The sequence below is a fragment of the Aquarana catesbeiana genome, linkage group LG10, assembly GCF_042186555.1.
Source record: "Aquarana catesbeiana isolate 2022-GZ linkage group LG10, ASM4218655v1, whole genome shotgun sequence".
In the NCBI taxonomy this organism is placed as follows: domain Eukaryota; kingdom Metazoa; phylum Chordata; class Amphibia; order Anura; family Ranidae; genus Aquarana; species Aquarana catesbeiana.
Window position 1 is genome coordinate 52,482,094 of NC_133333.1, and position 25,859 is coordinate 52,507,952.

Below are 25,859 nucleotides of genomic sequence, written 5' to 3' on the forward strand. Positions count from 1 at the left end.
AACATTGGATAGTTAGTACAGCGGCTCCTCCGGAGCTGTCAGTTTTTTTTTCGTTCAGCCCTGCTGGGTTGAATGAAAAAAAAAAGAGTGTGTACTAGGATTTACTCCCGAATAGCTCCCCATTGTAAGGTGTATGCTGCATTGTTGAGCAACGCTACTGACACTATAAAGCCTGCAAACCTACTGGCTAGAATCACCGTGTGAACAGCAGAGAAATGTGTGTAAAATCAAAGTTTGAATAGAAAAAGTCTACTTTTGAATGATGCTGATGTAAAATGGACTTTGCTTATTACTTGGATGTGTTTTAGTGGGTCGGGCTGAGCTCAGTTGTTTGGGTCACCTTCTTTTCATTTAATTTATATCAGGAATGGTAAATGGTGGGCAAAGGGGACATGAATATCCTTGTATCTCCTGTATACATTATATTTTTCTTCTTCTGTTTTAGATCCCAAACCAAAATGTCCTAAGCTGAAAAAGACATGTAAAAAGAAACAAGTGAAAAGGCTTGCAGATGCAGAAGAAGCTAAACATCTAAGTGTGGAGAATGAGAACAATGTATGCATGTCTTCATTTTGGTGACAATTTCTAATATTCCCTGCAATTTTATTGTATGATCAACGCCTTCATAGATTCAGGATTCATTCTAGACACATGTCTAAATACCCTTTTGAAATACATATATATGTACCCTCTTATCTGACATAGGATTTGTAAATTCTGTCAAATTCTGTCAGCCATTCTTGCGAAACGCACATCTCTGCTAGTCGGATCACTCTGCTATTCCCTGAGTTGGCATTACCGCTTGTTGGGAAGAAGTCCTGTGCTATCTGACAATTGTGGTGATGCTGAATATATGGTGAGGAGGTGAGAGGTGTAAATGATACATTGTAAGCTGATTTGCTGAAGTAGCTAGATTGCATTTCATCCTCCCTACCCCATGGTTTTTTTTTTTTTTGTTTTTTTTTGGCGATGTGCACAATTCACATACTAACCTGGCCAGCGAACCCAGTGTTGGCCTTCTGGGTCACTGACATAAGCTGGGTCTGGTCCTACCAACCTTATATCATCATCATCAGGTGCCTCACAAGTCATAGTGAAGAGCTAGGCAAAGGCATCCCTGAAACTGGAGATGACAAAATCTTTGTCACTTCTGACTGTATTCATTAGAGGAGATTGGGGAACAGATTTTCTGTCCAACCTGACTGCTTACAGCGGTCTCGAGCTCTCCGGTGCAATGGGAGGGCCCAGGGACGGAAGCAGCCACCGACTCAAAAAATAGTACCAGGATCATGGCTGCAGTTCTGATCCTGGTATAATCACTTGCTGTCCAGGACTAATATGTACATAAGCTGAACGACAAGTGGTTAATACTAAGCTGCCTAGGGCCGAAACAATTAATCGACAACTAATCAATTATGAAACGTAGCGATTACCAATCGTTGGACCCAACTAACAATTAGAAAATCGAACGAACGTTCTTAACATTACCTTTTTTTTTTTTTTTTTTTTTTTTTTAGGAAGACCTTGTCTTTGTTTGTTTGTATGGCCAGCATATAGTATATTACAGTACTGTCTGAAAATCTGCAAAACAGTCTATAACTTTTTTTTTTTCTTAAAAAAAAAAAAAAATTGATCTGAGTCTGATATTTACCAGATTCAACTTCTAACAGTATATACAGTATATATCTCCTCCAATAGTATATACAGTATATCTCTTCTGTCTGTTATTCTCAGAGTGGATTAGAGATTTTGCTCCCTAACCATATAGTTATTTGTATTTACCACTGCATAGAGATGTTTAAGAATAAATTGCCTTTTTTAAAACTTTACATTATAAATTATACACCACACTTTTTTTTTTTAAGATTATTAACAGATTAATCAAAACAATAATCTGCCAACTAATCGATTTTGAAAATAATCGTTAGTTGCAACCCTAATAGCTGCCACATATGTGTATCCGGCGTTTGGATGAATAAATCCCCAAGTGGTGGGATTGAGCAGTGTGAGGTATTCATTTTTTTTTTTTTTTAACACCTGGGGTCTATTAGACCCCTGATGCCTCCCCTGCCCTCCAAGACAGCTGCGCAAACACAGATCTGTTGGATCAGCTGCTAACAGCTAGGGAAAGCTCTGAAACCACAGGTGACAAATTGTCGCTTCTGCCTTCATTCATCAGAGGAGATTGGGGACCAGATTTACTCTATCTGCTTCCAGCAGTCCCAAGCAAGAGCCCAGGAATGATAGCTGAGGCGATTTGCTGTCTCTACTATAAAAAAGAAAACCGCAGCAGGATCATGGCGGTAGCCATGATCCTGGTATAACCACTTGCTGTCCAGGATGTGTATATATACAAATGCTGGACTGCAAGTGGTAATGCCAAGCTGCCACATATATGTGTACATCCAGCGCTTTACATCCAACATTCATTCCTATGGAGATAGTTGTATTCTGTGCAACCAATGGAGGCCAGCATGAGTATAGCTGCACATAGACATGAATGGGCCACTGCATGCATGTGCAGAATGAACTGAAGCCACCTGGGTTGGCAATAAGATACTGGATTGTAGCTGAAGGGTAAATATAAGCCCAGGCTGCCTGCGGTCAGGGAATGGTAGGCTTTATTAGAAGACAACTTCACCAAAGGGTAGTTGCCCTTTAAAGGATGGATACTGTAGGGAATAATTGATCACATTATAAAGAAAATGCAGGAAACAATTAAAAGCTTTTCAAGATACTGTTAATGTCATCCAGGAAGTAATACATTTTTGCAAATATATGGGTCTGTTTTTGTTGTCCAACTTCTGTATGTTACTAGTTACCTTCCTGTTTACTAGCTCACAGACTTTAATACTTTTACGGACAATGACTCAGAACAATAATGCAGGTCAGGAAAGTCCTCATCTGCATACCTGTCCTGGATCAGTGACTTGTAAATCTTGTACTTTCAAGAGGTGAACTCGGATTTGGCAGCCTCCACATTTTGCTCATGACTGATTCTCTTCAAAGAAACCAATCAGTGGATATCTGGGTTTTTATTATGTGGCTGGGGAACAGCTTTAGGGCAGAAACTCAATTACAGGGTGAAGTTTCTGCTCTGAAAGCCTGATTTGAGCCCCCACAGTCTTATCTCCTACTGTTCATTTTTCGTATTGCGTGTGATTACTGGCTACACTTTGATTGTACTGCAAAAAATTAAAACTTTTTTTTTTTGTAAAAGCCACTAATAACATTGCACAGCATGTATGTAACATTTCCCATGTCTCTGCAGAAACTGAGAATTTTGACATTCGTTTCATTTACTGTGCAGTCGGTTATGCTGTCTGCGCCTCTAGCAAAAAGTGGCTACATTTGAAAGTATTCTTATCCTTAAAGTGATTTTAAAGGTTGTGTGTTTATTTAAAAAAAAAAAAAAAATATTATACTTGCCTGCTCTGTGTAATGGTTTTGCACAAAGCAGCTCCAATGCTCCTCTTCTCGGGTCCTGGCTCCTCCCCCTTGCCGAGTGTCCCCAATAGCAAGCCTCTTGCTATGGGGGCACTCAAGCAGGCTCGCTCTTGAGCTGTTCTCCTGTGAATGGACATTCTTTATTCACTCTCTCCTTATTGACACACTGGCTGCCAATGGCTCCCGCTTCTGTGTGAGCCAATGAGGAGAGAGATACCCAGGAGAGCTGCTGCTCTTATGCAGATCGCTGGATCAAGATGGGGCTCAGGCAAGCATGAGGGGGAGCTGGGGGGAAGCTGCACCCAGAAGGTTTTTACCTAAGGTGTAAAAACCTCCTCCCTTTAGAACCACTTTAAAAAGACTTTAAAGTGAACCTTTACTTTACCCATGCGAACCAAATCAAGGGGTTCTCTTAAACAGGAAAGACCATAAGCAGCCAATGCAAGTATAACAGCTTGGCAGCTGACGGAGCAGGAGAGGCATGCATGGACGATACATTCTGGCTGCTTATGGTCCATTCTGTAAAGAGAACCCATAGTATGGGAGAAGTACAGATATAAGGAGAAGTATGTTTTTTTTTTTTTAATTTAAATTTTTTAAAATTATTTATACTTCCCTAGGTGAATGCAGCATTGGTTCCCGGCTGGCCATAACACTGGGAACCGAGCAAATTAACACTGAAGATCGCTCAGTTTTCACAGCTCCCAGGGTCAGAAAGCTTCTGACTGTTACTCTGCTCTACCCCCTTCTCGCTCACTGGAGTGCTGGGCTGTGGAGGGAGTGGTCGACTCAGCCTCTCAGCGACTCGCTGAGAGGCTGAGCCAGGTTGCCGGTCCAGGCATGTGGGCGGATCCCGACTCCAGTGTTGTGATCTTGCCTGGGCCTGGACCGGTTCTGTGACGTCGGCAGACAGCGGACTTCAGCCAGCCGCTATCTGCTGAAAACGTGTCACAAGAGTGCAAAACTAATTGCACTTCTGTGATCCACATGAGAAGTACAGCAAAACGAGCTTTGACTGTAAGTCTCCTTTTAACTCTAAGAATGAATTGGAGGATTATGAGTCAGTAGAATAATTGTTTGTTCTTTCGACCCAGGAAATCTGCTCTCTGTGCAGCCTTTGGTCTTTTTATTTATTGTTTTATCTTTTCCAGGATAATCCCTATAGACCTCTGTAGGCAGGTAATTGTGGCTTGTTGCGCAGTAACCTACAGCAGGCAAGGAGAGTGCCAAAACCCCAGCTTTTAAGGGTTTGAAAAGAAACATAAAATACAATATGTCTTCAATTTAATAGGGTGATGTATCTCAGCAACATTTTAAAATCTCACACTGGGCACTTCTACTGCTAGCCAGGCTGTGTCCCCTATATGAAGAAATTGTCTTGTGCATGGTTGGCCACAGGCTGATGAGTAGTAGTGGTTAGTGCAGAACTACTGATGTGTAGAATATTATGTTTTTTTTTTGTTTTTGTTTTTTTCTACTGTTACCCAGACATATTTCTGTAAGCTCCACTTGTGCATTTTGATAAGAGGTATTAACAAACCTTAGTCAACGTTAATCCTACCCACTCCAAATTTTAGAGCAAATAGACACTATAACGGATAGCTGCTGGAGTGCTTTACCTCTCTGGCAGCTGACTTATCCCGACTGCGGTAGGGGGCAGTGTGGTGTGCAATTCAGCATATCATGCAGCTCCCCCTTCTTTTTTTTTTTTTTTTTTTTTTGTTCAAACTTTATTTGAAGAGCACTTCATTCATGGTGCTTTACAGCAGCGCGATGAGCTGCGCTGCCATGCGCTGCTGTACAGTGCCATGCGGTTCTGTACAGTGTGCTGCAACCACATGAATCCTGTCTGCATTGTAGCGCAGCTCTGTGCTACTTTGCAGTGTGAATGTGACACACACAAAACAATTTTCTGTGTGTCCTTGCAGTAACAAGTGTTTTACAATGCAGTATAATGTCTGTCACTGCACTATGTGTGAATCCCCCCTTAGATTCAGGAATGTTGTGCAAACGTGCATGAAAATGCATGTCAACATGCCTACGCAAAAATTCACCTCTAAATGCAAGTGCAAATTTAATGTACCCTTAGTGATTGGAATTTTTTCTTTTTGTTTTATAGATTCCGGAAGCTTCTGATTTGTTTAACTTTGCAAGTGCTTTAGAGTATATAGAAAAGGTGTACAATACAACTACACCAGGGTCTCGCCTTCCCCACTTTGTGGAAGAAAGTCTAGATTTTGAAGACTTGTAGTAAGTATAATTTTACTTTTTTTATTTTTTTTTTTTTATTTGTGATGTTTAATAGCTGTGGAAACTTGTTTTCATGGTCGTCTTTCCTACCTTCTATATGCACAATGCACCTGCTCCAAGTAACAGGGCGTTTACTGTTTTTTTACCCCCCCATGTCTATTCCATTGGTTTAGAAACTAATTGATGATTGTGCAATGATGTCTTTTTCTTGTATGGGAAATATACTGGAGCTCTAGCAGGAATGGAAAATCATGTTAACTGGCTTTCCTATATAGCTTACACTGCATTTTGCTGAAGTGCTCTGACCAATCAATACATTTTAGAATCAACAGGCTGAATACAGTTTGATCAGTTGGAAACCTAAACTGGTCTAATTTTCAACTGCTCTAAAACATCAATATGTGTTGGCTAGGAGGCAATGTCACCTTGCCCATGCAAACTGTCTTTTCAAAGGGGTGCTTCTTATATTTGCATTGTCTACGCTACCTCACTGCTCCTAGGTCCCTTGTAGCCAGCTCTAAAATCAGTGGTATTGGAGACCAGGGGGAGCAGCGATGGGGTCACTAGGCACACTGGCTCACTGTGTTAGAGGAAGGATCAGTGGGGGAGCGCTTGTATAAAGCCTCATGCACATATGCTGAGTTAAAAAAAAAAAAAAAAAGATGCTTTTACAGGGGAGCTATTGCAGTGTGAACAGAACACACAGAACACAATTGTTTTCTATTGCCCTTGCCAGAGACCTATGTTTTTCTATTGCAGAAAAGCAGCAATCACTTGTGTGTGAGCAAGCCCTTACATCAGTGTCCTCATGTAAAGAGGTGTCCTCAGTCCCCCTTTTACATCACAGACCGACCCATCACAGTGGCCACTTAGAACATGTAACACAGTGCATTATTGCAATGCATGATAACAGATGGTACACAGGGAATTGCAATACATTTCATTGATACACCAGTAAGCGCAGTGCACCACAATGCACAAATGTGATCTGCATTGTGCTGCTGTGATGAAAAGAGTGCTGCAGGAACATTATTGCCTGAATTGTTGTGCAACAGTCCATGCAAAATTATTGGGTTACCTTTGCTGCAAAGCACATAAACACATGATTGATAACACGCCACAGTGCAGTGGAGTAGATTGAATACAGTCTTTAAAGTTTCTAATTTTATTTATTTATTTTTTTAATTAGCTAGGCAGACACACCGGTGTGAACATCAGTGTTTTCTGTTCTGAAATGGCTCGATTTCTTTTCTTCTAGGCTAAACTTAAAGCGGTTGTAAACCGCTGGTGGTAAAAAAAAAAATCAAAAATCCTGCATTGCATACTAGCACATTATTTAATGAATGAAATATGTATTTGACCCCTTCAAAAAAACATGACTTGGTGGCAAAACTCTTGTTGGCAATCAGAGGTCAGAAGTTTCTTGTAGTTGGCCACCAGGTTTGCACACATCTCAGGAGGGGTTTTAACCCACTCCTCTTTGCAGATTCTCTCCTAGTCATTAAGGTTTCGAGGTTGACGTTTAGTAACTCGAACCTTCAGCTCCCTCCACATATTTTCTTTGGGATTAAGGTCTGGAGACTGGCTGGGCCACTCCAGGCTCTTAATGTGCTTCTTGAGCCACTGCTTTGTTGCCTTGGCGTGTGTTTTGGGTCATTGTCAAGCTGGAATACCCATCCACGACCCATTTTCGATGCCCTGGCTGAGGGAAGGAGGTTCTCGCCCAAGATTTGACGTTACATGGCACCGTCCATCGTTCCTTTGATGCGGTGAGGTTTAAAAAAGACTCAAGTCTAAGTTGTCCTGTCCCCTTAGCACCTCCATGTTTGACGGTGCGGAAGGTGTTCTTGGGGTCATAGGGAGCATTCCTCCTCTTCCTCCTCACACAGTGAGTTAAGTTGATGCCAAAGAGCTCGATTTTTGGTGTCATCTGACCAGAATACTTTCATCAAGTTCTCCTCTGAATCATTCAGATGTTCATTAGCAAACTTCAGATGGGCCTGTACATGTGCTTTCTTGAGCAGGGAGACCTTGCTGGCAATGCAAGAGTTCAGTCCTTCACGGCGTAGTGTTACCAATTGTTTTCTTGGTGACTATTGTCCCAGCTGCCTTAAGATTATTGACAAGATTCTCCCATGTAGTTCTGGGCTGATTCCTCACCGTTCTCATGATCATTGAAACTCCACAAGGTCAGATCTTGCATGGAGCCCCAGACCGAGGGAGATTGACAGTTATTTTGTGTTTATTCCATTTGCGAATAATTGCACCAACTGTTGTCACCCTCTCACCAAGCTGCTTGGCTAAGGTCCTGTAGTCTATTCCAGCTTTGTGTAGGTCTACAATCTTGTCTCTGACATGCTTGGCCAGCTCTTTAGTCTGGCCATGGTGGAGAGATTTGAATCTGATTTGATTGTTTCTTTGGACAGGTGTCTTTTATACGGGTAACAAGCTGGGATTAGGAGCACTATCTTTAAGGGAGTGCTCCTATCCGCCAATGTTCCCATTCCCCAGGCATCTCTTGTCGGCTTATAGAGTTGGAGAGTATTTGTCATAGGAGGGAACCGATTCGACACAGCCTTTCTACTATTTACACTGCCCTGATATGACCAGAGATGAACTTCACCCCCTCCTACATTTCTTGGTGGGAATCCGACCTTGCTATACAGTTTACCGAGTCACAAAAAGAGAAAGTCCTCCGTGGCCACCAAGGTCCAGTAGACCGGTTATAAGATCCTGACTTGCTTTTCTGGTCTTTAATGTCTTTTTCGTCTTTAATGTCTTTTTCCCTCTTGCTTTGGGCTTCTGCCCTGTCTCCCTATGGTGTGTGTGTGTGTGTGTGTGTGTGTGTGTTTTTGTGTTTTTTTTTTTTTTTTTTTTTTTTTTAATTTGTCCTTTCCTATCTATTCCCCTACATTCTTCTGTTTTTTCCCCTTTAATATACCCTTTCAGTCAGCTTGGAATCTTTTCCATGCAGTTCTTTGCTGTTATTGTGCACTTGATTCGAATGTTTGTACTCTACGTCTTTATTGGGATTTACTAGCCACCGGTGTCCTCTCCTAACCCTGGTACTTTCTCATTATATTTCCCACAAGGTTGCATCACTAAGAAAGGGCTATCCTCTATATCAGGGATATGCAATTAGCGGACCTCCAGCTGTTGCAAAACTACAAGTCCCATAATTTCTCTGCCTCTGGGTGTCATGCTTGTGGCTGTCAGAGTCTTGCTATGTCTCATCGAACTTGTAGTTTTGCAACAGCTGGAGGTTTGCTAATTGTATATCCCTGCTCTATATGTTGGGAATCCTGGAGATATTCTCCCTTGTGCTTTCTCTGATATGTCTCTTACCTGCCCAACTTAAAATTGGTCCCCTTTTTTTTTTTTTCTTGTGCATGCTCTGTTTTGTTTGAGCTGACTGTGTAGCTCTGATGCCGTATATGTTGCCAATATACCGATGTAATTGTATTTTTGCAGCACTCCTTCTTCTTTTTTTTTTTTTTTTTTTATATGCATAATGCAACTTCTGGTTCAATAAATAAAGGAATTACAAAAAAAAAGGGTCCTAATCTCAGCTTGTTACATGTATACATGTATAGAAGACACCTTGGAGCCAGAAATCTTGCTGATTGATAGGGAATCAAATATTTATTTCACTCATTAAAATGCAAATCAATTTATAACTTTTTTGAAATGGTGTTTTTCTGGATTTGTTTGTTATTCTGTCTGTCATTGTTAAAATAAACCTACCAATAAATTTTATAGACCTGATCATTTTTGTCAGTGCGCAAATGTACAAAATCAGCAGGGGATCGGATACTTTTTTCCCTAACTGTATATCCACTTATGCATTTGTTAGGAAATTATTGTTTTGTCTTGCGCCTCGTTCACGCGTCACGTATTATACCATATGCTCTTGCAAGGCCGTCTTTACCTGCACAGGGATGCACAGGTGTTTGTACATCACTGTGCAGAGAGCCCCATTGATGACACAGTACATGACCTCAGACTCACGCTTACTGACACGGCATCTATATGGTATCATATTGGGACACAATGGCTGTGTCTGTGCAGCCGCTGTGTCCCAATAGACATAAATGGGACTGCCTGAACAGGGATGCAAGGAAGACCTGTGCATCCCTGTACAGTTAAACACGGCCCTGTAGAAGGCTGACTTACCTGCCCTAGATAGGGAGAATTGCTTTGAGGACAGTACCAGACTGTTGATCTGTCTTCCTGGTATAAACTCAACCAGGCAAAGTTTCTCCAGAGTCTACTATACCACCAAGAGGCTGCATAAAATGTATCCACATAGAACGCAGAACGGTACATGCTTTGGGGATGACATGGGCACATACCTACATATGTTTTGGGAGTGTCCACGAGTGGCCCGATATTGGGGTGTGGTAATGGAAAATGTGAATACACGCCTGCAATTGTCGCTCCCGGTTTCAATGGAGTTGATATTGCTGGAGATTCAAGATAACGAGCAGAGGCCTAGACACACAAAATTGTTATTTTGGTATCTATTCTATTATGCCAAACGAGGAATTATCCTTTAAATGGAATTCCCGTTCAACGACCGCCCAATTCCCCCCGCCCTCATTGTCGCTGTACATTATGTTGTTTCTGACTAATTACATTTTTCTATATTGACTTTGTATCATGTCTTTGGTTTAATAAAGGAACATTCTGTTCATTAAAAAAACAAGGCCCTGTATAGGCATACGGTATAGTTTGCCTTTTGTGAACGAGGCCTTATAGTGCTTAGAACCAGGAGCATTGGCTTCTTTAGATTTAGCAGTCTTGCCCTTTCAAAACCCATATAATACAAGCCTTTTTTTAATATCTTTTCAGTGCTGAGGAGGGCATAGATGAACTCGAGCTGGTTGCAGAGATTAATATCGGGGATACCAGCGCTTACGCCAATGTCCCGCCAAGAATCTTCAGAAGAGCAAGACCCTGGAGATTTCAAAAATCGGGTATTTTTTTTTTTTATATGTAACAATACAAGTAGTGATTAGTAAACTATACCTACTTATGCAGATTTTGACACAGCCAAGTGCTTCCAAGCCAAATGTGGGCTTTCCAATAGTCAGTATTTGCATAGAAACTTTGAATGTTTAAGAGGTTCTTCGCATTACCCAAAACACAATGGAGCACTAGCCTGCACAACAAAATGTATCAATGCCTTGTGCAGTTTAACCCTTTCGCTGATGATGTCTCACATGTCATGACATTAAAAGGGTTAAAACAGGCTCATGGCATGTTAGCTTGTTTAAAATTATATGGCTAGTTCTAGGCTGTCAGTGTTTTTCTACAAGGCTGGAATGTGTCCCCACATGATCTTGGGAGCCCTGGACTGATACTCAGGATAGCCAGTGGAGAAAGATCAGAGAAACTTTAAAGGGGTTGTAAATCCTCGTGTTGTTTGTTATTTAAAAAAAAAAAGTCGTACTTGCCTCCATGTGCAGTTCGTTTTGCACAAAGTGGCTCCGTACCTCCACTTCTGGGGTCCCACGGCAGCGCTGGTGGCTCTTCCCCGCATCGAGTGTCTGTTGGAGAAGCGCTCTCCTTGGTGGACACCGCTCCCGAGTCCTGCATCTGTGTCCATTTACACCGAATGCAGGACTCAGCCCCGCCCTCCGTCATTAGATTTGATTGACAGTAGTGGGAGCCAATGGCTGCGCTGCTATCAATCTATCCAATCGGGACACGACACGCCAGATACAGTTGGTGTGCTCGTTCCCGCACAAAGGATGACAGCATCCAGGTAAGTGAAATGGGGGGCTGCAGCACTAAAAAAGGTTTTCACCTTAACACATAGAATGCATTAGGGTGAAAAACCATGAGGGTTTACAACCCCTTCAATCACTGATTTTCCCCCACCCACTCTGTGGCGAGAACCCATAATCACTTAGTTCCGAGTGCTTCCAGGTTCAATGCTGTAAAACCCTGGCAGCTCTGGCCAGGTAGACAAGTCAATCGGGCACATTTTTTGCTTGATCTGCTTGGGGAGACATCTGGTATCTAAAAGACCCTGAATGTCTCCTTGTCAAGAACCTGTCCCGTCCCCCCCCCCCCTTGACAGCCCCCATTTGATAGCAATAGTTTAGTAGGGAAAAAAAGTTGTTTAAAACATGAAATTTAACATTTTAAAATATATATTTTTTTCTCTCTTCTAGTGTGCCTGAATACCACAGGGCAGGAGTTCACACAAGGACAATCAACAGTCCACCAAGAGACAGCAATTAGGCCTTCAAGATTTGAGGAATTCTTTGGAACCCCTATGTCTCATATCAACATAAACCCATGTACCCCCAGAAAATTGAATAGAACTCGAATGAGTGCAGACTCTCGTTCAGGACAGAACATACATAGTACTTTCCAAAAACCTGCAGACAGAACTTCCCTCCATGTAAATGCTTCAGTAGAACCCATGCTCCCTGGAATTCACTGGACACCTAAAGGTCCGCTGGATGCCTTCTCTGCAAATAGGATACAAAATGACACATGCACAGAGAGGACTAGTCTAATAAATGACAATACATTAGTTAAAAATACACCAAACGCATTAGAGTCATGGGGACTAGCTTTGGGAAATGGGACTGGGGTAACAGGTGGGCAGCAAAGACCTCTTGGAGGAGAGAGCTCCACAGTAAACAGCCAGCATACTCAATCTCATGGCTCTTTAGAAAAAGATAGTGGCTCTTCATCCTCTTCCTCCTCTTGTTCCCAAAACCCTATGCTTTCTGCAGGTGGCAGTGAGGTACAGTCAAACCAATCCCAGGATCTAGATATTTATGACCCTTTCCACCCCACAGATGAGGAAAATGTGAATGGAGACTATATTTATGCAGACTCCCCAGAGAAGGAAATGGATGACCAGGAAGATCAAAAGTATGACCCGTTTGAGCCCACTGGCTCCAATGCAAGTTCCTCTGAACGCAGCCCTTCGCCATATGAAGATGATGATGATGATGAAATTGGGAGTGAGACTCCCCCCGAAGGTCGAATCTCTGAAGTATTGGCTGGTATTTATGATGAAAACAGTTTGAGCCAAGACATTCCGGGCTCTGAGAAAACAAAGGAAGGTTTTAATTCTGTAGAATCTGATAATGGCCTACCAAATGATGAACATGAGAGAAGTACTGAAGTGGAAAGTAACAAAGCTGAGCAGAGGAGTTCTAAGGAACGTTCTGACTCTGTTTCAAAGGATGTTTCAAAGCTAGATTTTGAACCCTACAGTCCTAGCTCCAGTATAGACATGGACACACCAGATGAAGGGGAGGTAGATGAAGTGTCACCAGAGGCATCAGAGGAGAAAAGTATTCCAGAACCACCAGTTGCTGATTCTACACTTGAAGAAACAAGTATGGCAGAAGCATCAGCAGAGCCTATAAGGCGTGTATTTACAGTGGATCCAGGTATGGACTTTAACAGGAATACTGACTTTACATCTGAAGCCGAATCTAAGTCCAAGGTTGAAATAAAAGTTTCTCTGGAATCTCTTGCCAAGCCTGATATGAAATCATATTTACGGTTAGAAAAAATTGCCAAGCTTGGAAGTGAGTCTAGATCGCGGCATAAACGGAAACATTCATCTGAAAGGAGAGATCGTGATGATGATTCAGATCGGAAATATGATTCTGAAATTGAAGAAGGGGAGATAGTCCAGCCAGATGAAGATTGTTTTAGCCCTGTGCCTGTGTTCCGGAGCCGATGTCGTGTTATAGACAGACCACTTAGAATGGTTGAAGGTGATGATTTCCTTTCTCTGCATGCAGATTCAGATGAAGAAGGAGCTTTGCAAATTGACTTTGGAGAAAATCAGATGGACAACAGATGGAAGGGACTGGATTTGAGACGAAAGATTACAAACCAACGCAGAGAGAGGTATCGTAGGAAATCAGAGACTCCACCAAAATCAAAAAAACGTTCCAAATCTCGCTCTCCATCTAGCTCTCATAGTCGCAAGAAGTCCAAACGTGAAAGAAAAAGATCCAGGGAAAGGAAAAGGTCCAAGGAACCACGAACTACTACTACTACTACTACCTGGTCTAGTTCGAAAAAAACGAAAGATAACAAAGACCGCAAGCGCTCTAGGTCACGGTCTTATAAGGGCAGTAAGGTTTCTCGTTCACGTTCTAGAGAACGTAGGAGGTCACGTTCTTGGTCCCCTTCCATTAGCACTAGCTTGTCTGCCGTAGGGTCTTCACGTCCTTCAGCTGAAAGGAGAAAAAGTTGCAGATCAAAATCGAAGGAGAAGAGGCGTCGGTCACGCTCTGTCAGTATAGAGCGGTCTCGAAAAGATAAACATAAGGACAAGCATCGGGTAGATGGAAAGAAAAAGAAGAAAAGATCCCGTTCAAGGTCCAGAGATAGAGATCGAAGATCTTCTCGGCACTCAAATGATAGGAGAGAAAAGGAGAAGGCAAGGCCCAGGCACACTTTAGATGAACCCAAGGTTGACAATCCTCCACTCTTGGAGAGGAGGCGACGAGACAGCCGCTCAGTGGTACCTCCCTCAATACAAGAGCTCAATAATGCAGATCTTTTTACTATAAAGAGAACTATTACTGTGAACCCGGAAGAGAAACTAGAGCGTGAAGAATTGCTTCGTACTCCTGAACTTTCTGGGAAGAGAGAGGTTCTGTATGATTCAGAAGGACTGAGTTTTGACACCTATTCTGACCGAGAAACTGTTGATGACCGGGACGGAAAATCTAACAGGGTTTTTGAAAGGCATTCTATGAAGTCTGATTCCAACAAGAGAAGGATACCCATGGACTTTACAACAAAGCGGGTAGAAGAAGAAAGAGAAAACCGACAGAGAGCTTCCAAAGATAGAGATAGAAAAAGAGCTTACCCAGATGACAGCCGCGACCGGTATAAAAAACGTTTTAAAGAATGTTCTGATCCAGAACCTGAGCCCTTGAAGTTAGACCGAGATAAAATTCGTTCTGATAAGGATAAAACTCCAAAGAAACTTAAAGCAAGTCATAAAGACAGCAAAGGAAGCTCAACTAGGAAAGTAAAACTTCAGTCTAAAGTGGCTGTGTTGATCCGTGAAGGTGTAAGCAGCACCACAACTGTCAAAGAAGCTGGATCTATTGGGGTCAAATTCAGCAGAGATAGAGAAAGCCGCTCCCCATTCCTAAAATCTGATGAAAAGATAACTAATCTTAAGAGTGGTCGACCTAAACTTGAAACAGTTGATGTCAAAGAACCTCTTCTACGGCCTAAAAAAATGAAGGGTTTAAAAATGAAAACGGGTGTTAAGAAAATGAAGCCTGTTGGCGCTGCGGGGATTCTTGTTAAACCTAAGGGAACGCTAGAAAAGAAAAAAAAGAAGCTGAAGACAAAAGCCTCATTAAAAAAGTCCAAAGCAGATAGCTGCAGTCAGGAGATATTAAGCCCAATTGAACCCAAAGAAGAATCATTATGGTCTGACAATGAGAAAACAGAGATTAAAGTAAAACCTCCAAGTCCTCCCAAGCCAGCCAATGAACAAGAGCTGACCCCTGATTCCCAGACTGTAGACAGTAGCTGCAAGACTCCAGATGTTTCATTCTTGCCCGAGGAGCTCCCTATAGACTCAGAAAGAATTACTGACTTGGTGGTTGACAGTATTTCTGAGGCTAAGGAAGAGGCACCCCGTCCACCGCCTCCTCCCCCACCACCCCCAGCACCGATACCATGGAACCTCCAGTCAGGCGTGGACTGCACCACAAGTGGGGTCTTAGCATGTAAGTTGATTTTCCTTTTTTTGTTTTGTTTTTTTATCTTTAGGAATATATTCTTATGGAGCTGGTTACTCTGTATATCAAGGAAAAAATGTTTTTCCAGTTTTAAAGCCCAATTACAGGCAAAAAAAAGTTTTCCAATGCAGTGTGCCTGTACCCGCACTACTTTGGTCAGCTGCTTGTTTTGTCTAGGGCTGTGGAAATGGCTTATACTTGCCCAATCCATCGTTCCACCGGAAAATGGAGCTCCCTCACAGTCCAGCAGGACTGTTCATGGTCTATGGAGCCTGCTCTGGACTTGATGACTTCAGGAACAGTCCACAACTCAAGACCTCTGGAGTGCCGGACCAGTTTTGTGCTGGGGAGATTGGAGGTTTGTGTAAGTATAGTGCCCTTCTCCTCTCCCCTAAACAAAAATGAGCAGTTAGCCAATGCAGTGCAGGTATAGCCCTGTGCTCATTACAGCCCCTGTTGTATTCTTTATAAAATGCACAAAATTCAGACTATGGCTACAGGAGGTGTTCAGCCCTAAGAACTCCTCAAGCACAGATGTCTCCTAAATATATTATATGAAACTGATTTGTGGTTTAGTTATGTGCGATTTACCAGGACCTGAAATATAATTCCAATCACTCCATGTTTGTTGGCAATTCTGCTTCTGAAGCACGGCTGGTATGTCGAGTACCCTTTTTTTAAATTCAAGCAGTGTAACTACCTGAATTTGACATGTCACCTTGCAGTCTTGGTGTACAGCCTGTGCAGTTGAGCTCAGACTGCGGGAGGAATGGATATCATAAAGATCTTGTTTGAAGAGCCAGGAGTGCAAGGAGCATACTGATAGGGGGAGATGATGAATATTTTGTCTCTTCAGTGTGTTGCTTAGGCCTCATGCACACTAGACACTTTGACCATTTCTCCTAGATGCCTTTCCTCCTGGCATTTTGGCAGAAAAATAACACTTGACGCTTTTAAACGTGTTTAACATGTTTAGGCGTGTCGAGCGCTTGGACGCTAATTCATTTCATTGGCCAGAATAATAATTTATTCTGGCCTTTTAAAAGAATTTAATGCTCAAACGCATTTTTATGCGTGAAGTGTGTTTTTATTTTTTTTCTGTCAAAACACTGCTGCTTCTGGATACGCTTTCAGTTAGGTTTTTTTTTTTTTCTGCCTCTGAACTCCTCTAAAAGCCTGTGTGCGCATGGACACATATGCTAACACGCAGGGGCGTTTAGAGGCAGAAAAAAAAAAAGCCAGACGCCCCTAAGAGCAGCAATACAAATACCCAGTGTGCATGAGGCCTAATCCTTTTACTGTCTAGTCATATTGTGGGATTAGACCTGTAAGTGAAGGAAAAACTGCAGCAGAGAAATATTACGGCCCCCTGCTGCTAGACAGGGCTGTACTGTGCAGCAGAGTTGTGTAAATCTTATGGCTCGATGCACCGAAATACAAATCTTTTGGTAGCAATATTACAGCTCTATTATATGCATTTCATCTGTGTTTTAGGCCAGGTTCACACTGTAACCCGCTGCGGATCGCACAGGAGCACTGTGTGTCCCTGTTCCCCGTTTCGGGGAAGAATCAGGGCTGATTCTATGCCTGAATTCGGTCCTGAAACTGAGCCAAAGACGCACAGTGTTTCTGTGTAGTGCGCTCCGCAGCCGCAACGGAGATATGTGATCCAGCTCCATAGGGAGCCAGTCACATTCTCCTGCTATGCGAATTGGATGCGGGGAAACCCACATCTAATTTGCATAGGTGTGAACCCAGCCTTAAGCTTTTCGCCTGAAATTCAGATTTAAGTGCTTTTTAAAGTCCACCTTTTGCAAAAATAAATAAATAAATGCAGTCAAATTTGCAGAAAAAAATGTGCATTTTATTTACTTTTTTTGCAAAGAATTGTAAATATGATCAATGGATCGCAGGTGCAATACACAGACTCCTGCATAATCCTTCTCTAGCGCTTTGTCCATACTGAGGTACTGATTTTGTTAGAGAGCTGGAGGAAGTGTCTGTGGACTGTGGTAGTCCCCACACTTGTGTTCCATTGATAACCACAAGTTTATCTGCCATGGTAGTTTATTCATTTACAGATCTCTGTGAATGGATGATGCGGCTGTGAAATGGGGGTATCGGTTTGGGGGCTTGCACCTTGTTTCATGTTACACCCTAAATAGGAGTGTAACATGCTCCAAAAAGTGGAATTAAAGCGGAGTTTCTCTAAAAATAAATTTTTTAGATGTCAGCAGCTGCAAATACTGCAGCTGCTGACTTTTAAAATAAGGACACTCACCTGTCCCGGGGTCCAGCGATGTCGGCACCCGAGGCCGAATCTACCCTCGGTCCTCGGGTGCTGCCGCCGCCATTCTCGATGAGGGAATCGGGAAGTGAAGCGTTGCGGCTTCACTGCCCGGTTCCCTACTGCGCATGCGCGAGTCACGCTGCGCGTCTACACTGGTCCCCGTTGTGTTGTGGGAACTGTGTATTTCCCACAACACAACGGGGGTGGGCGGGGGGTTTGCGGCTAGCTATACCCGGAAGTGGATGCAGATACCTGTATCAGGTATCTGCACCCCCCTGAAAGGTGCCAATTGTGACACTGGAGGGGGGGAGGAATCCGATGAGCGGAAGTTCCACTTTAGGGTGGAACTCCGCTTTAACCTTTTAATGCTGCAAATATGCATAGTGCTAATAGTGTCTGTGCAGAATAATTTGTTTGCTAGAAAAATATCCTGTTCACTGGAAGTCATGCTGTGGAGAAGTGGACAAACGTGGGCCCATTTACACTTTCTGTCATTGTGGATGGCACCCCAATGCGTTGTAGAGTAGGTGTATAGTTTATGGACTGCATTAACCAACCACACATTAATGTGTGCCATAACACAGCACAATAGAACGCTTAGTATGAATAAGGTTTTTGGTCCGCAGTATTTTGTTTGCTCATAGAATATAACTGGTGTTTTATGGCGGTAATAGTTGAGATGTAAATGGGGCTCAGTAGAGGAGCACCGTTGACCAGCTGTGATACAGATGTGACCTGTTATTTATTTATTTTCTTCCCTATTACTCTATTAATTTGTTTGTGTGATTACAGTAACTGCACTCCTGTTCAAGATGGAGGAGGCGAACATGGCAAGCCGAGCCAAGGCACAGGAGCTAATCCAAGCCACCAATCAGGTGTTTAGTCAATAGTTTTATTTCTCATTGTTCCACAAATACCATAATCTTTGTGAAGGGAAATTTGTACTTATAAAAATATTGAGGTTGCTATGGCTGACCCCTTGTATAAATGCTAGTTCCCCAGTTCTCGTGTTGATCTTATGGTTTTGGTATTTTGAGTTGCTGTCCCAGAGCAAATATGTCAGGGGTTCTGACTTAACGGTTTACTTGCATGTTCAGGGCACTGACTCAAAAGTAGTTGTGCCAGACAGCTAGAGAACTATGCTATTCAGAAAGGTCAATAGTGGCAGGCTACTTTTATTCTCAAAGTTCAAGTTTCCTTAACTACTTAAATACCGCCCATCGCAGATATACTGCAGCAGGGCGTCTGTATTGTAAGAAACGACGTACCTGTAAGTCATTTTGTGCAATAGGTAGCGGTAGGCGCACGCTTATTGGCCAGAGGGGGAGCCAATTAGCGGGTCCGGCGGACGCAATGTCCGCTGGGACCCACCGAATGTTCCCCAGAGAAGGCAGTACGGTGGTCTTCCTTTGCAGACAAGGCCGATCGCTGTTCTGACAGGGAAGAACACAGTGACCTTTTGTTCCCGCAAAGCAGGAACACTGATCTGTGTTCTCCCAGTCAGTCCATCACCCACACAGTTAGAAAGCATCCCATAGGGACACATTTAACCCTTTGATTGCCCCTGGTGTTAACCCCTTCCCTGCCAGTGTCAGTACAGTAACAGTGCATATTTTTAGCACTGATCACTGTAATGTCACTGGTTCCCAAAAAATGTCAGGTGTCAGATTTGTCTGCCGGAATGTCGCAGTCCCACTAAAAATTGCTCATCGCTGCCAATACTAGTAAAAAAATAAATGAATAAAAATGCCATAAAGATATTCCATAGTTTATAGACACGATAACGTTTGTACAAACCAATCAATATACGCTGCTTTGGATTTTTTTACCAAAAATGTGTGGCAGAATACATATTGGCCTAAATTGATGAAGAAATTTTGATTGTTTTTAACTTTTTTTTAATTGGATATGTTTTATAGCAGAAAGTAAATAGTTTTTTTTTTTTTTTCAAAATTGTCACATCAATTTTGTTTGGGTACAGCGTTGCATGACCGCGCAATTGTTAAAGTAACACAATGCTGCATCACAAAAAATGGCCTGGTCACGAAGGGGATAAAACCTTCTTCTAGTATATTGCAGCTTAACAGTCCTCAGATGTGGTGGTTGCATTCGTTTTCCTTTTTTTTTTTCAAATTTTTTTTTTCCTTCTTTATATTTACTTAATGATCATGCAAGTAACACACTTCTGTCCCACAGTGACATCCCTCATTCGTTACTTAAAATATTTTCTATGACTGCCATTAAAGGATGCGTGCATTTTAAGACAAAGCACACTTGATCTTTTTACTCCCTCTACCTAATCTAACCCCCTCCACAGATGCATATTTTCCTTGATCTGACGGCCGTGGTTTCTGAGGATTGTTTACATCTAGTGTTGTATCGCCTGACCACGCATGTACGTTGCAGCCCCATCAATCTCTGTAGGGCTATCCTGAGCCTGGACACGAAAGAATGAAAATCTATAGAATTGTTTTACACTGGCATGGCCAGGATTCAAAACAATCGCTAGAGGCTGCGTCTGTTTGATTGAAGTGTAAGGGTGCATCTGTGGACAGGTAGGGTGGCTTAGTTTAGGTGTGGGGGTGGGGGGTGGGGGAATAAGTTTTCTTTGCCTTAAAGTGCTCTTATCCTTTAAGTCTTCTTTTTTTTTCTTTATTTGGTAGTAAAACCCCACTAAGCCTCTGCTGCAAAATACAGTATGAACCATACTTTTGGATCCCAGATGCTTCACAATGGGGTCTGTTACAGACAGCAATTCAGTCTTGTATTTCTGCCAGACCCCTCTGCTGTGCCATTCACAAAGCAGGCGTAGCACCACTGATGTTTATAACTTTGCTGGTAAAGTGGTAGTAAACAAATCTTACCTGTAGGTACAAGGAATATCTCCTCAGCTTGCACGGTTCAGGAGATATTCACTGTTTCTACAGCTGGTGACATCACCGGCTCATGCGCTCTGAAGGGACGGCGTGCGGCTGTCCCTTCAGAGCTCTTGCGGCTGTGCCTCCCATGGACATGCGTGGGAATGACATCATCGTGTCTCGGCCCTTCAAACAGCAGGAGCCCTTGAACCCGTAAGGAAGACTAGGTGAACATGGAAAGCCTGAGTCTTCACATCAAATTGCAATGTGTATGGGCACTTTGAAGTCTCCTTCATACTGGTAGCTAGACTGCAGAATTCAGATGCGGCTAAACTCCGGATATGGACACAGTAGCGCTCTTTGCTATGGGCACGTACAAGCTGGGCAAATAGCTGTGGGCAGAGCTGAATCCAGGGCCAATCAGAGGCCTTAGTCTCATGTAACCACTTATGAATGCATACATGCGTGCGGTGGCAGTTGTGCTGTTGGCATACGACATGTGGATGGGGCTTGTTTCTCTGCCAGTATGAATCACAACTGGCCTGTATAAATGAGACCTTACAAGGAAATGGCTCCTTCCTGTAATGACGAAGATACTCACAGGACTTACATCATGGTGTAAACAAAGAACGCACCCTTCAACCCGACCGGGGTGTAGATGAAGATGTCAAACCGCCTCAGTGGCTGAGGTCGTTTGACATCTCCATCTACACTCCAGTCGGGTTGAGAGTGCGGTGTTCTCTGTTTACACTACTCTTGTTACTGCTGAATGAGTGAGCTTAACATGACCCCCTAGTTCTGAGGACCAGGAAGATCTCACCTTTCCTCTTGCTTAGAGCAGCACTCCAAGCCTTATACTGGGACATTGTGTAAAATGGAATAGCCCCCATAGGCTATAAGAAGTACGAGTTTTATGAAAGTACTCAGTATTAAAGTGATTGTAAGGGCTCGTTTTTATTTTTAAGAAACCACAAACATGTCATACTTACCTCCACTGTGCAGTTCGTTTTGCACAGAGTGGCACGAACATCCTCTTCTGGGGTCCCTCGGCGGCTCCTCCCCACATCAGATAACTCCCTAGGAGAAGCACCCTCCCGGGGGGTCTACCTTGCGAGCACGCTCCCGAGTCCAGCATTTGTGTCCATAGACACGAATGCCATACTCGGTCCCGGTGCCCGCATCATTGGATTTGATTGACAGCAGCAGGAGCCAATGGCTTAGCTGCTATCAATCTATCCAATCAAGCCCCGGGACCCCGTGGAGAGAGGAACAGTGCGTCCCCGGCGAGGGAAATTCGGGGCTCAGGTAAGTAAAATGGGGGGCTAGGGGGCCAGCCACTTACTGCCAGGTGTTTTTTCACCTTAATGCATAGGATGCATTAAGGTGAAAAATCACTAGGGTTTACAACCCCTTTAAATGTTTGTAAAAATCAAGATTTTATACAAATACAGTATCTCACAAAAGTGAGTACACCCCTCACATGTTTGTAAATAATTTATCATATTTTTTCATGTGACAACACTGAAGAAATGTAATGTAAAGTAGTGAGTGTACAGCTTGTATAACAGTGTAAATTTGCTGTCCTCTCAAAATAACTCAACACACAGCTATTAATGTTTAAACTGCAAGCAACAAAAGTGTAGTACACCCCTAAGTTAAAATGTGCACAAAAAATTTGGCCAAATTAGTCATTTTTTTCTCCCGGTGTCATGTGACTTGTTTGTGTTACAAGGTCTCAGGTGTGAATGGGGAGCAGGTGTATTAAATTTGGTGTTATCGCTCTCACTCTCTCAAACTGGTGACTGGAAGTTTAACATGACACCTCATGGCAAAGAACTCTCTGAGAATCTGGGAAAAAAAAGGAATTGTTGCTCTACCTAAAGATGGCCTAGGCTATAAGAAGATTGCCAAGACCCTGAAACTGAGCTGCAGCACCGTGGCCAAGACAATACAGCGGTTTAACAGGACAGGTTCCACTCAGAACAGGCCTTGCAATGGTCGATTAAAGAAGTTGAGCGCACGTGCTCAGCGTGATATTCAGAGGTTGTCTTTGGGAAATAGATGTATGAGTGCTGCCAGCATTGCTGCAGAGGTTGAAGGGGTGGGGGGTCAGCCTGTCAGTGCTCAGACCATAGTCAGCCTGTCAGTGCTCAGACCATATGCTGCACACTGCATCAAATTGGTCTGCATGGCTGTCGTCCCAGAAGGAAGCTTCTTCTAAAGATGATGCACAAGAATGCCCGCAAACAATTTGCTGAAGACAAGCAGACTAAAGACATGGATTACTGGAACCATGTCCTGTGGTCTGATGTGAGACCAAGATGAACTTATTTGGTTCAGATAATGTCAAGCGTTTGTGGTGGCAACCAGGTGAGAGGCGTACACAGACAAGTGTGTCTTGCCTACAGTCAAGCATAGTGGTGGGAGTGTCATGGTCTAGGGCTGCATGAGTGCTGCTGGCACTGGGGAGCTACAGTTCATTGAGGGAACCATGAATGCCAACATGTACTGTGACATACTGAAGCAGAGCATGATCCCTTCCCTTCGGAGACTGGGCCACAGGGCAGTATTCCAACATAACAACCTCAAACACACCTCCAAGATGACCACTGCCTTGCTGAAGAAGCTGAGGGTAAAAGTGATGGACTGGCGAAGCATGTCTCCAGATCTAAACCCTATTGAGCATCTGTGCTGCATCTTCAAACAGAAAGTGGAGGAGCACAAGGTCTCTAACATCCACCAGCTCCGTGATGTCGTAGTGGAATGAGTGAAAGAGGACTCCAGTGGCAACCTGTGAAGCTCTAGTGAACTCCATGCCCAAGAAGGTTAAGGCAGTGCTGAAAAATAATGGTGGCCACAAGAATATTGACACTTTTTGGGCCCAATTTGGACACTTTCACTTAGGGGTGTACTCCCCTTTGTTGCCAACAGTTTAGATATTATTGGCTGTGTGTTTTGAGGGGACAGAAAATTTACACTGTTATACAAGCTGTACACTCACTACTTTACATTGTAGCAAAGTGTCATTTCTTCAGTGTTGTCAAATGAAAAGATATATAATAAAATATTTATAAAATTGTGAGGTGTGTACGGTATAATACATTGGTCTGTAATAGTGTAAACCTTAAAAAAATTATATAAAATTTACTAGTGTCCTTTTAATTTAGCAGGATGACAACGATCAATGGTTTTCTAATAGTTCCTCGTAACATTTTAATGTATGGCCGGTTAATAACCACTACATTTTTCTTCCCTCACAGATCCTCAGTCACAGCAAGCCTTCTACCTCACTGGTTACCCAGCCTCCTCCTCCGCCTGTCATACCATCTCTTGGTCACTCGGCTCCTTCCTATATTCCTTATTCTAGTTTACCCCTTAGTGGCAACTCCAGCCCCCCGACCCCACCTGGAATCTCAAGTCTAAACTCACAAGCAATTCCCAGTCACACCTCCAGCTCCTTTTTCAACACTACTACAATTGCAGAGCTGGGAAAACGGGAAGGCAGCACCAGCTCTGAGGGCAGAGGAGACACTGATAAGGTATTGATATGTATTGGATCTGTCTAGTAGTGACCATGCTGATTGACTGTGTTCTGGACATTGATAGGAATCCAGCTTCCCCTGTTCTGTTAAAAATGATGCTTCATATATTTGAAAAAACTTGCAATTTGTGTATGCTTGTCATGATTTTTGGTATGCTTTTGTACAGTTTAGTTTAGTGTCACTTTAGATGTAGAAACATGCTTTCAACACACGCTGTGATGTGTGATGTTAGCAGTCTCTTCTTCAGCCCTGGAAATTGTTAGGAGTTTGTGCCTGAGAACCTTCATAGTCAAGTAGGGCACAAAAAACAAAATTCTTTACTTACATGTCTGATTTTCAAATATTGCTCCCCTGCAATACAGTTCACAGGGAAAATAAGACTTGGAGGGCATACAGGGGACACTAGCAGCTCTGGTATGTAATAAAATCATACCTTTACTCATTCTGTCCCTAATCAACTGGAATGTGAACACCTACTGTGCACCCTTGGCTTTTATCAGAATTTCTGAAAATGATCAGCTTTGGCTTCTCCCGCTGACTTCATTTTGGCCCACCTTTTTGTTAGGTGGACTCATTAACTAGTAATGAGATGCAGGAGGCAATGGGTCAAAGTGTGCACTTTGTAGCTGGTTGGTGTTTGCATTGAGTGCTCCGGGTTTTGGGGGGTAGTTTAATATAAAACTCTGCAGAACCTTTTTATTCAGGTGGTGTTTTATAGAGTTTAGATGGATGACAGGTCTACTTGGTATAACGTGACATAATAGCCTTTAAATTATACTTTTTTTCAGTTTTAATGTTTATTGCAATATAATCTCTAAGAGCTACAATAAATAGGCACACTTCCATACTGTTGTAGGTGCAAAAACAAAGCGAGAAAAATATCACCGCTCTGAAAGAGGTCTGTTAGACCCCATTCACACAGGGGCAACACGACTTGCAGGTCGCCTCAGCGAGGCGACCTGCAAACGACTGCCCGGGCGACTGGCAAGACGACTTCTGTATAGAAGTCTATGCAAGTCGCCCCCGAAGTCGTACAGGAACCTTTTTCTAAGTCGGAGCGACTTGCGTCGCTCCCCTTAGAACGGTTCCATAGCACAGAACGGGAGGCGACTTGTCAGGCGACTAGGTCGCCTGACAAGTCGTCCCTGTGTGAATGGGCTCTGAGGAACAAACATTTTCTCCATGCTGGAAGTAACAGGTGCAGGCAATGTTGGTAATTGAGAGGTAAACGAAAAATCCTGGACAGCCGCACTCAAGTAATCTTCGATCTTTATTTAAGTATAATCATAAAAATACATGCCACAGCTTCACAAAGCAGGAAAGCTGACATGTTTTACACTGTAGTCAGTGCTTAATCATAGCTTATGATTAAGCACTGACTACAGTGTGAAACGCATCAGCTTTCCTCTTTGTGATGCTGTGGCATGTATTTTTATGATTATACTTAAATAAAGATCGAAGATTACTTTTGAGTGCGGCTGTCAAGGATTTTTCGTTTACCTCTCAGGTGCAAAAACAAGTCAAGCTCGTGGTAGCAAGGTGTATGTCAGGTGTAAGCCCCATTTAGAGCAGTGAAATGCAGTCTGGTTCAGATGGTGAGAGTCCAGATTGCAGATCCTCTAGAGAACATTTTTTCATGGTGATAGTTGGTGGTCGTTGGCTATTCCTTACATCCTAAATGTGATAGTTTGTTTTTCCAGGTCCTGCCAGGTTATGC

At 43.0% G+C, this 25,859-nt stretch overlaps 1 protein-coding gene across 3 annotated transcripts in view; it reads left to right on the top strand.

The window, feature by feature from the left end:
• Nucleotides 1-25,859, top strand: part of SCAF1 (SR-related CTD associated factor 1) — a 55,339-nt gene that overhangs the window by 17,020 nt on the left and 12,460 nt on the right. For all 3 annotated transcript variants that reach the window (XM_073602173.1, XM_073602174.1, XM_073602175.1), the window contains exons 4-9: nucleotides 446-555; nucleotides 5,567-5,697; nucleotides 10,549-10,673; nucleotides 11,877-15,440; nucleotides 18,535-18,617; nucleotides 23,861-24,139. In XM_073602173.1, coding sequence (XP_073458274.1) covers nucleotides 446-555; nucleotides 5,567-5,697; nucleotides 10,549-10,673; nucleotides 11,877-15,440; nucleotides 18,535-18,617; nucleotides 23,861-24,139 — 4,292 coding nt within the window. The remainder of the gene's footprint in view (nucleotides 1-445; nucleotides 556-5,566; nucleotides 5,698-10,548; nucleotides 10,674-11,876; nucleotides 15,441-18,534; nucleotides 18,618-23,860; nucleotides 24,140-25,859) is intronic.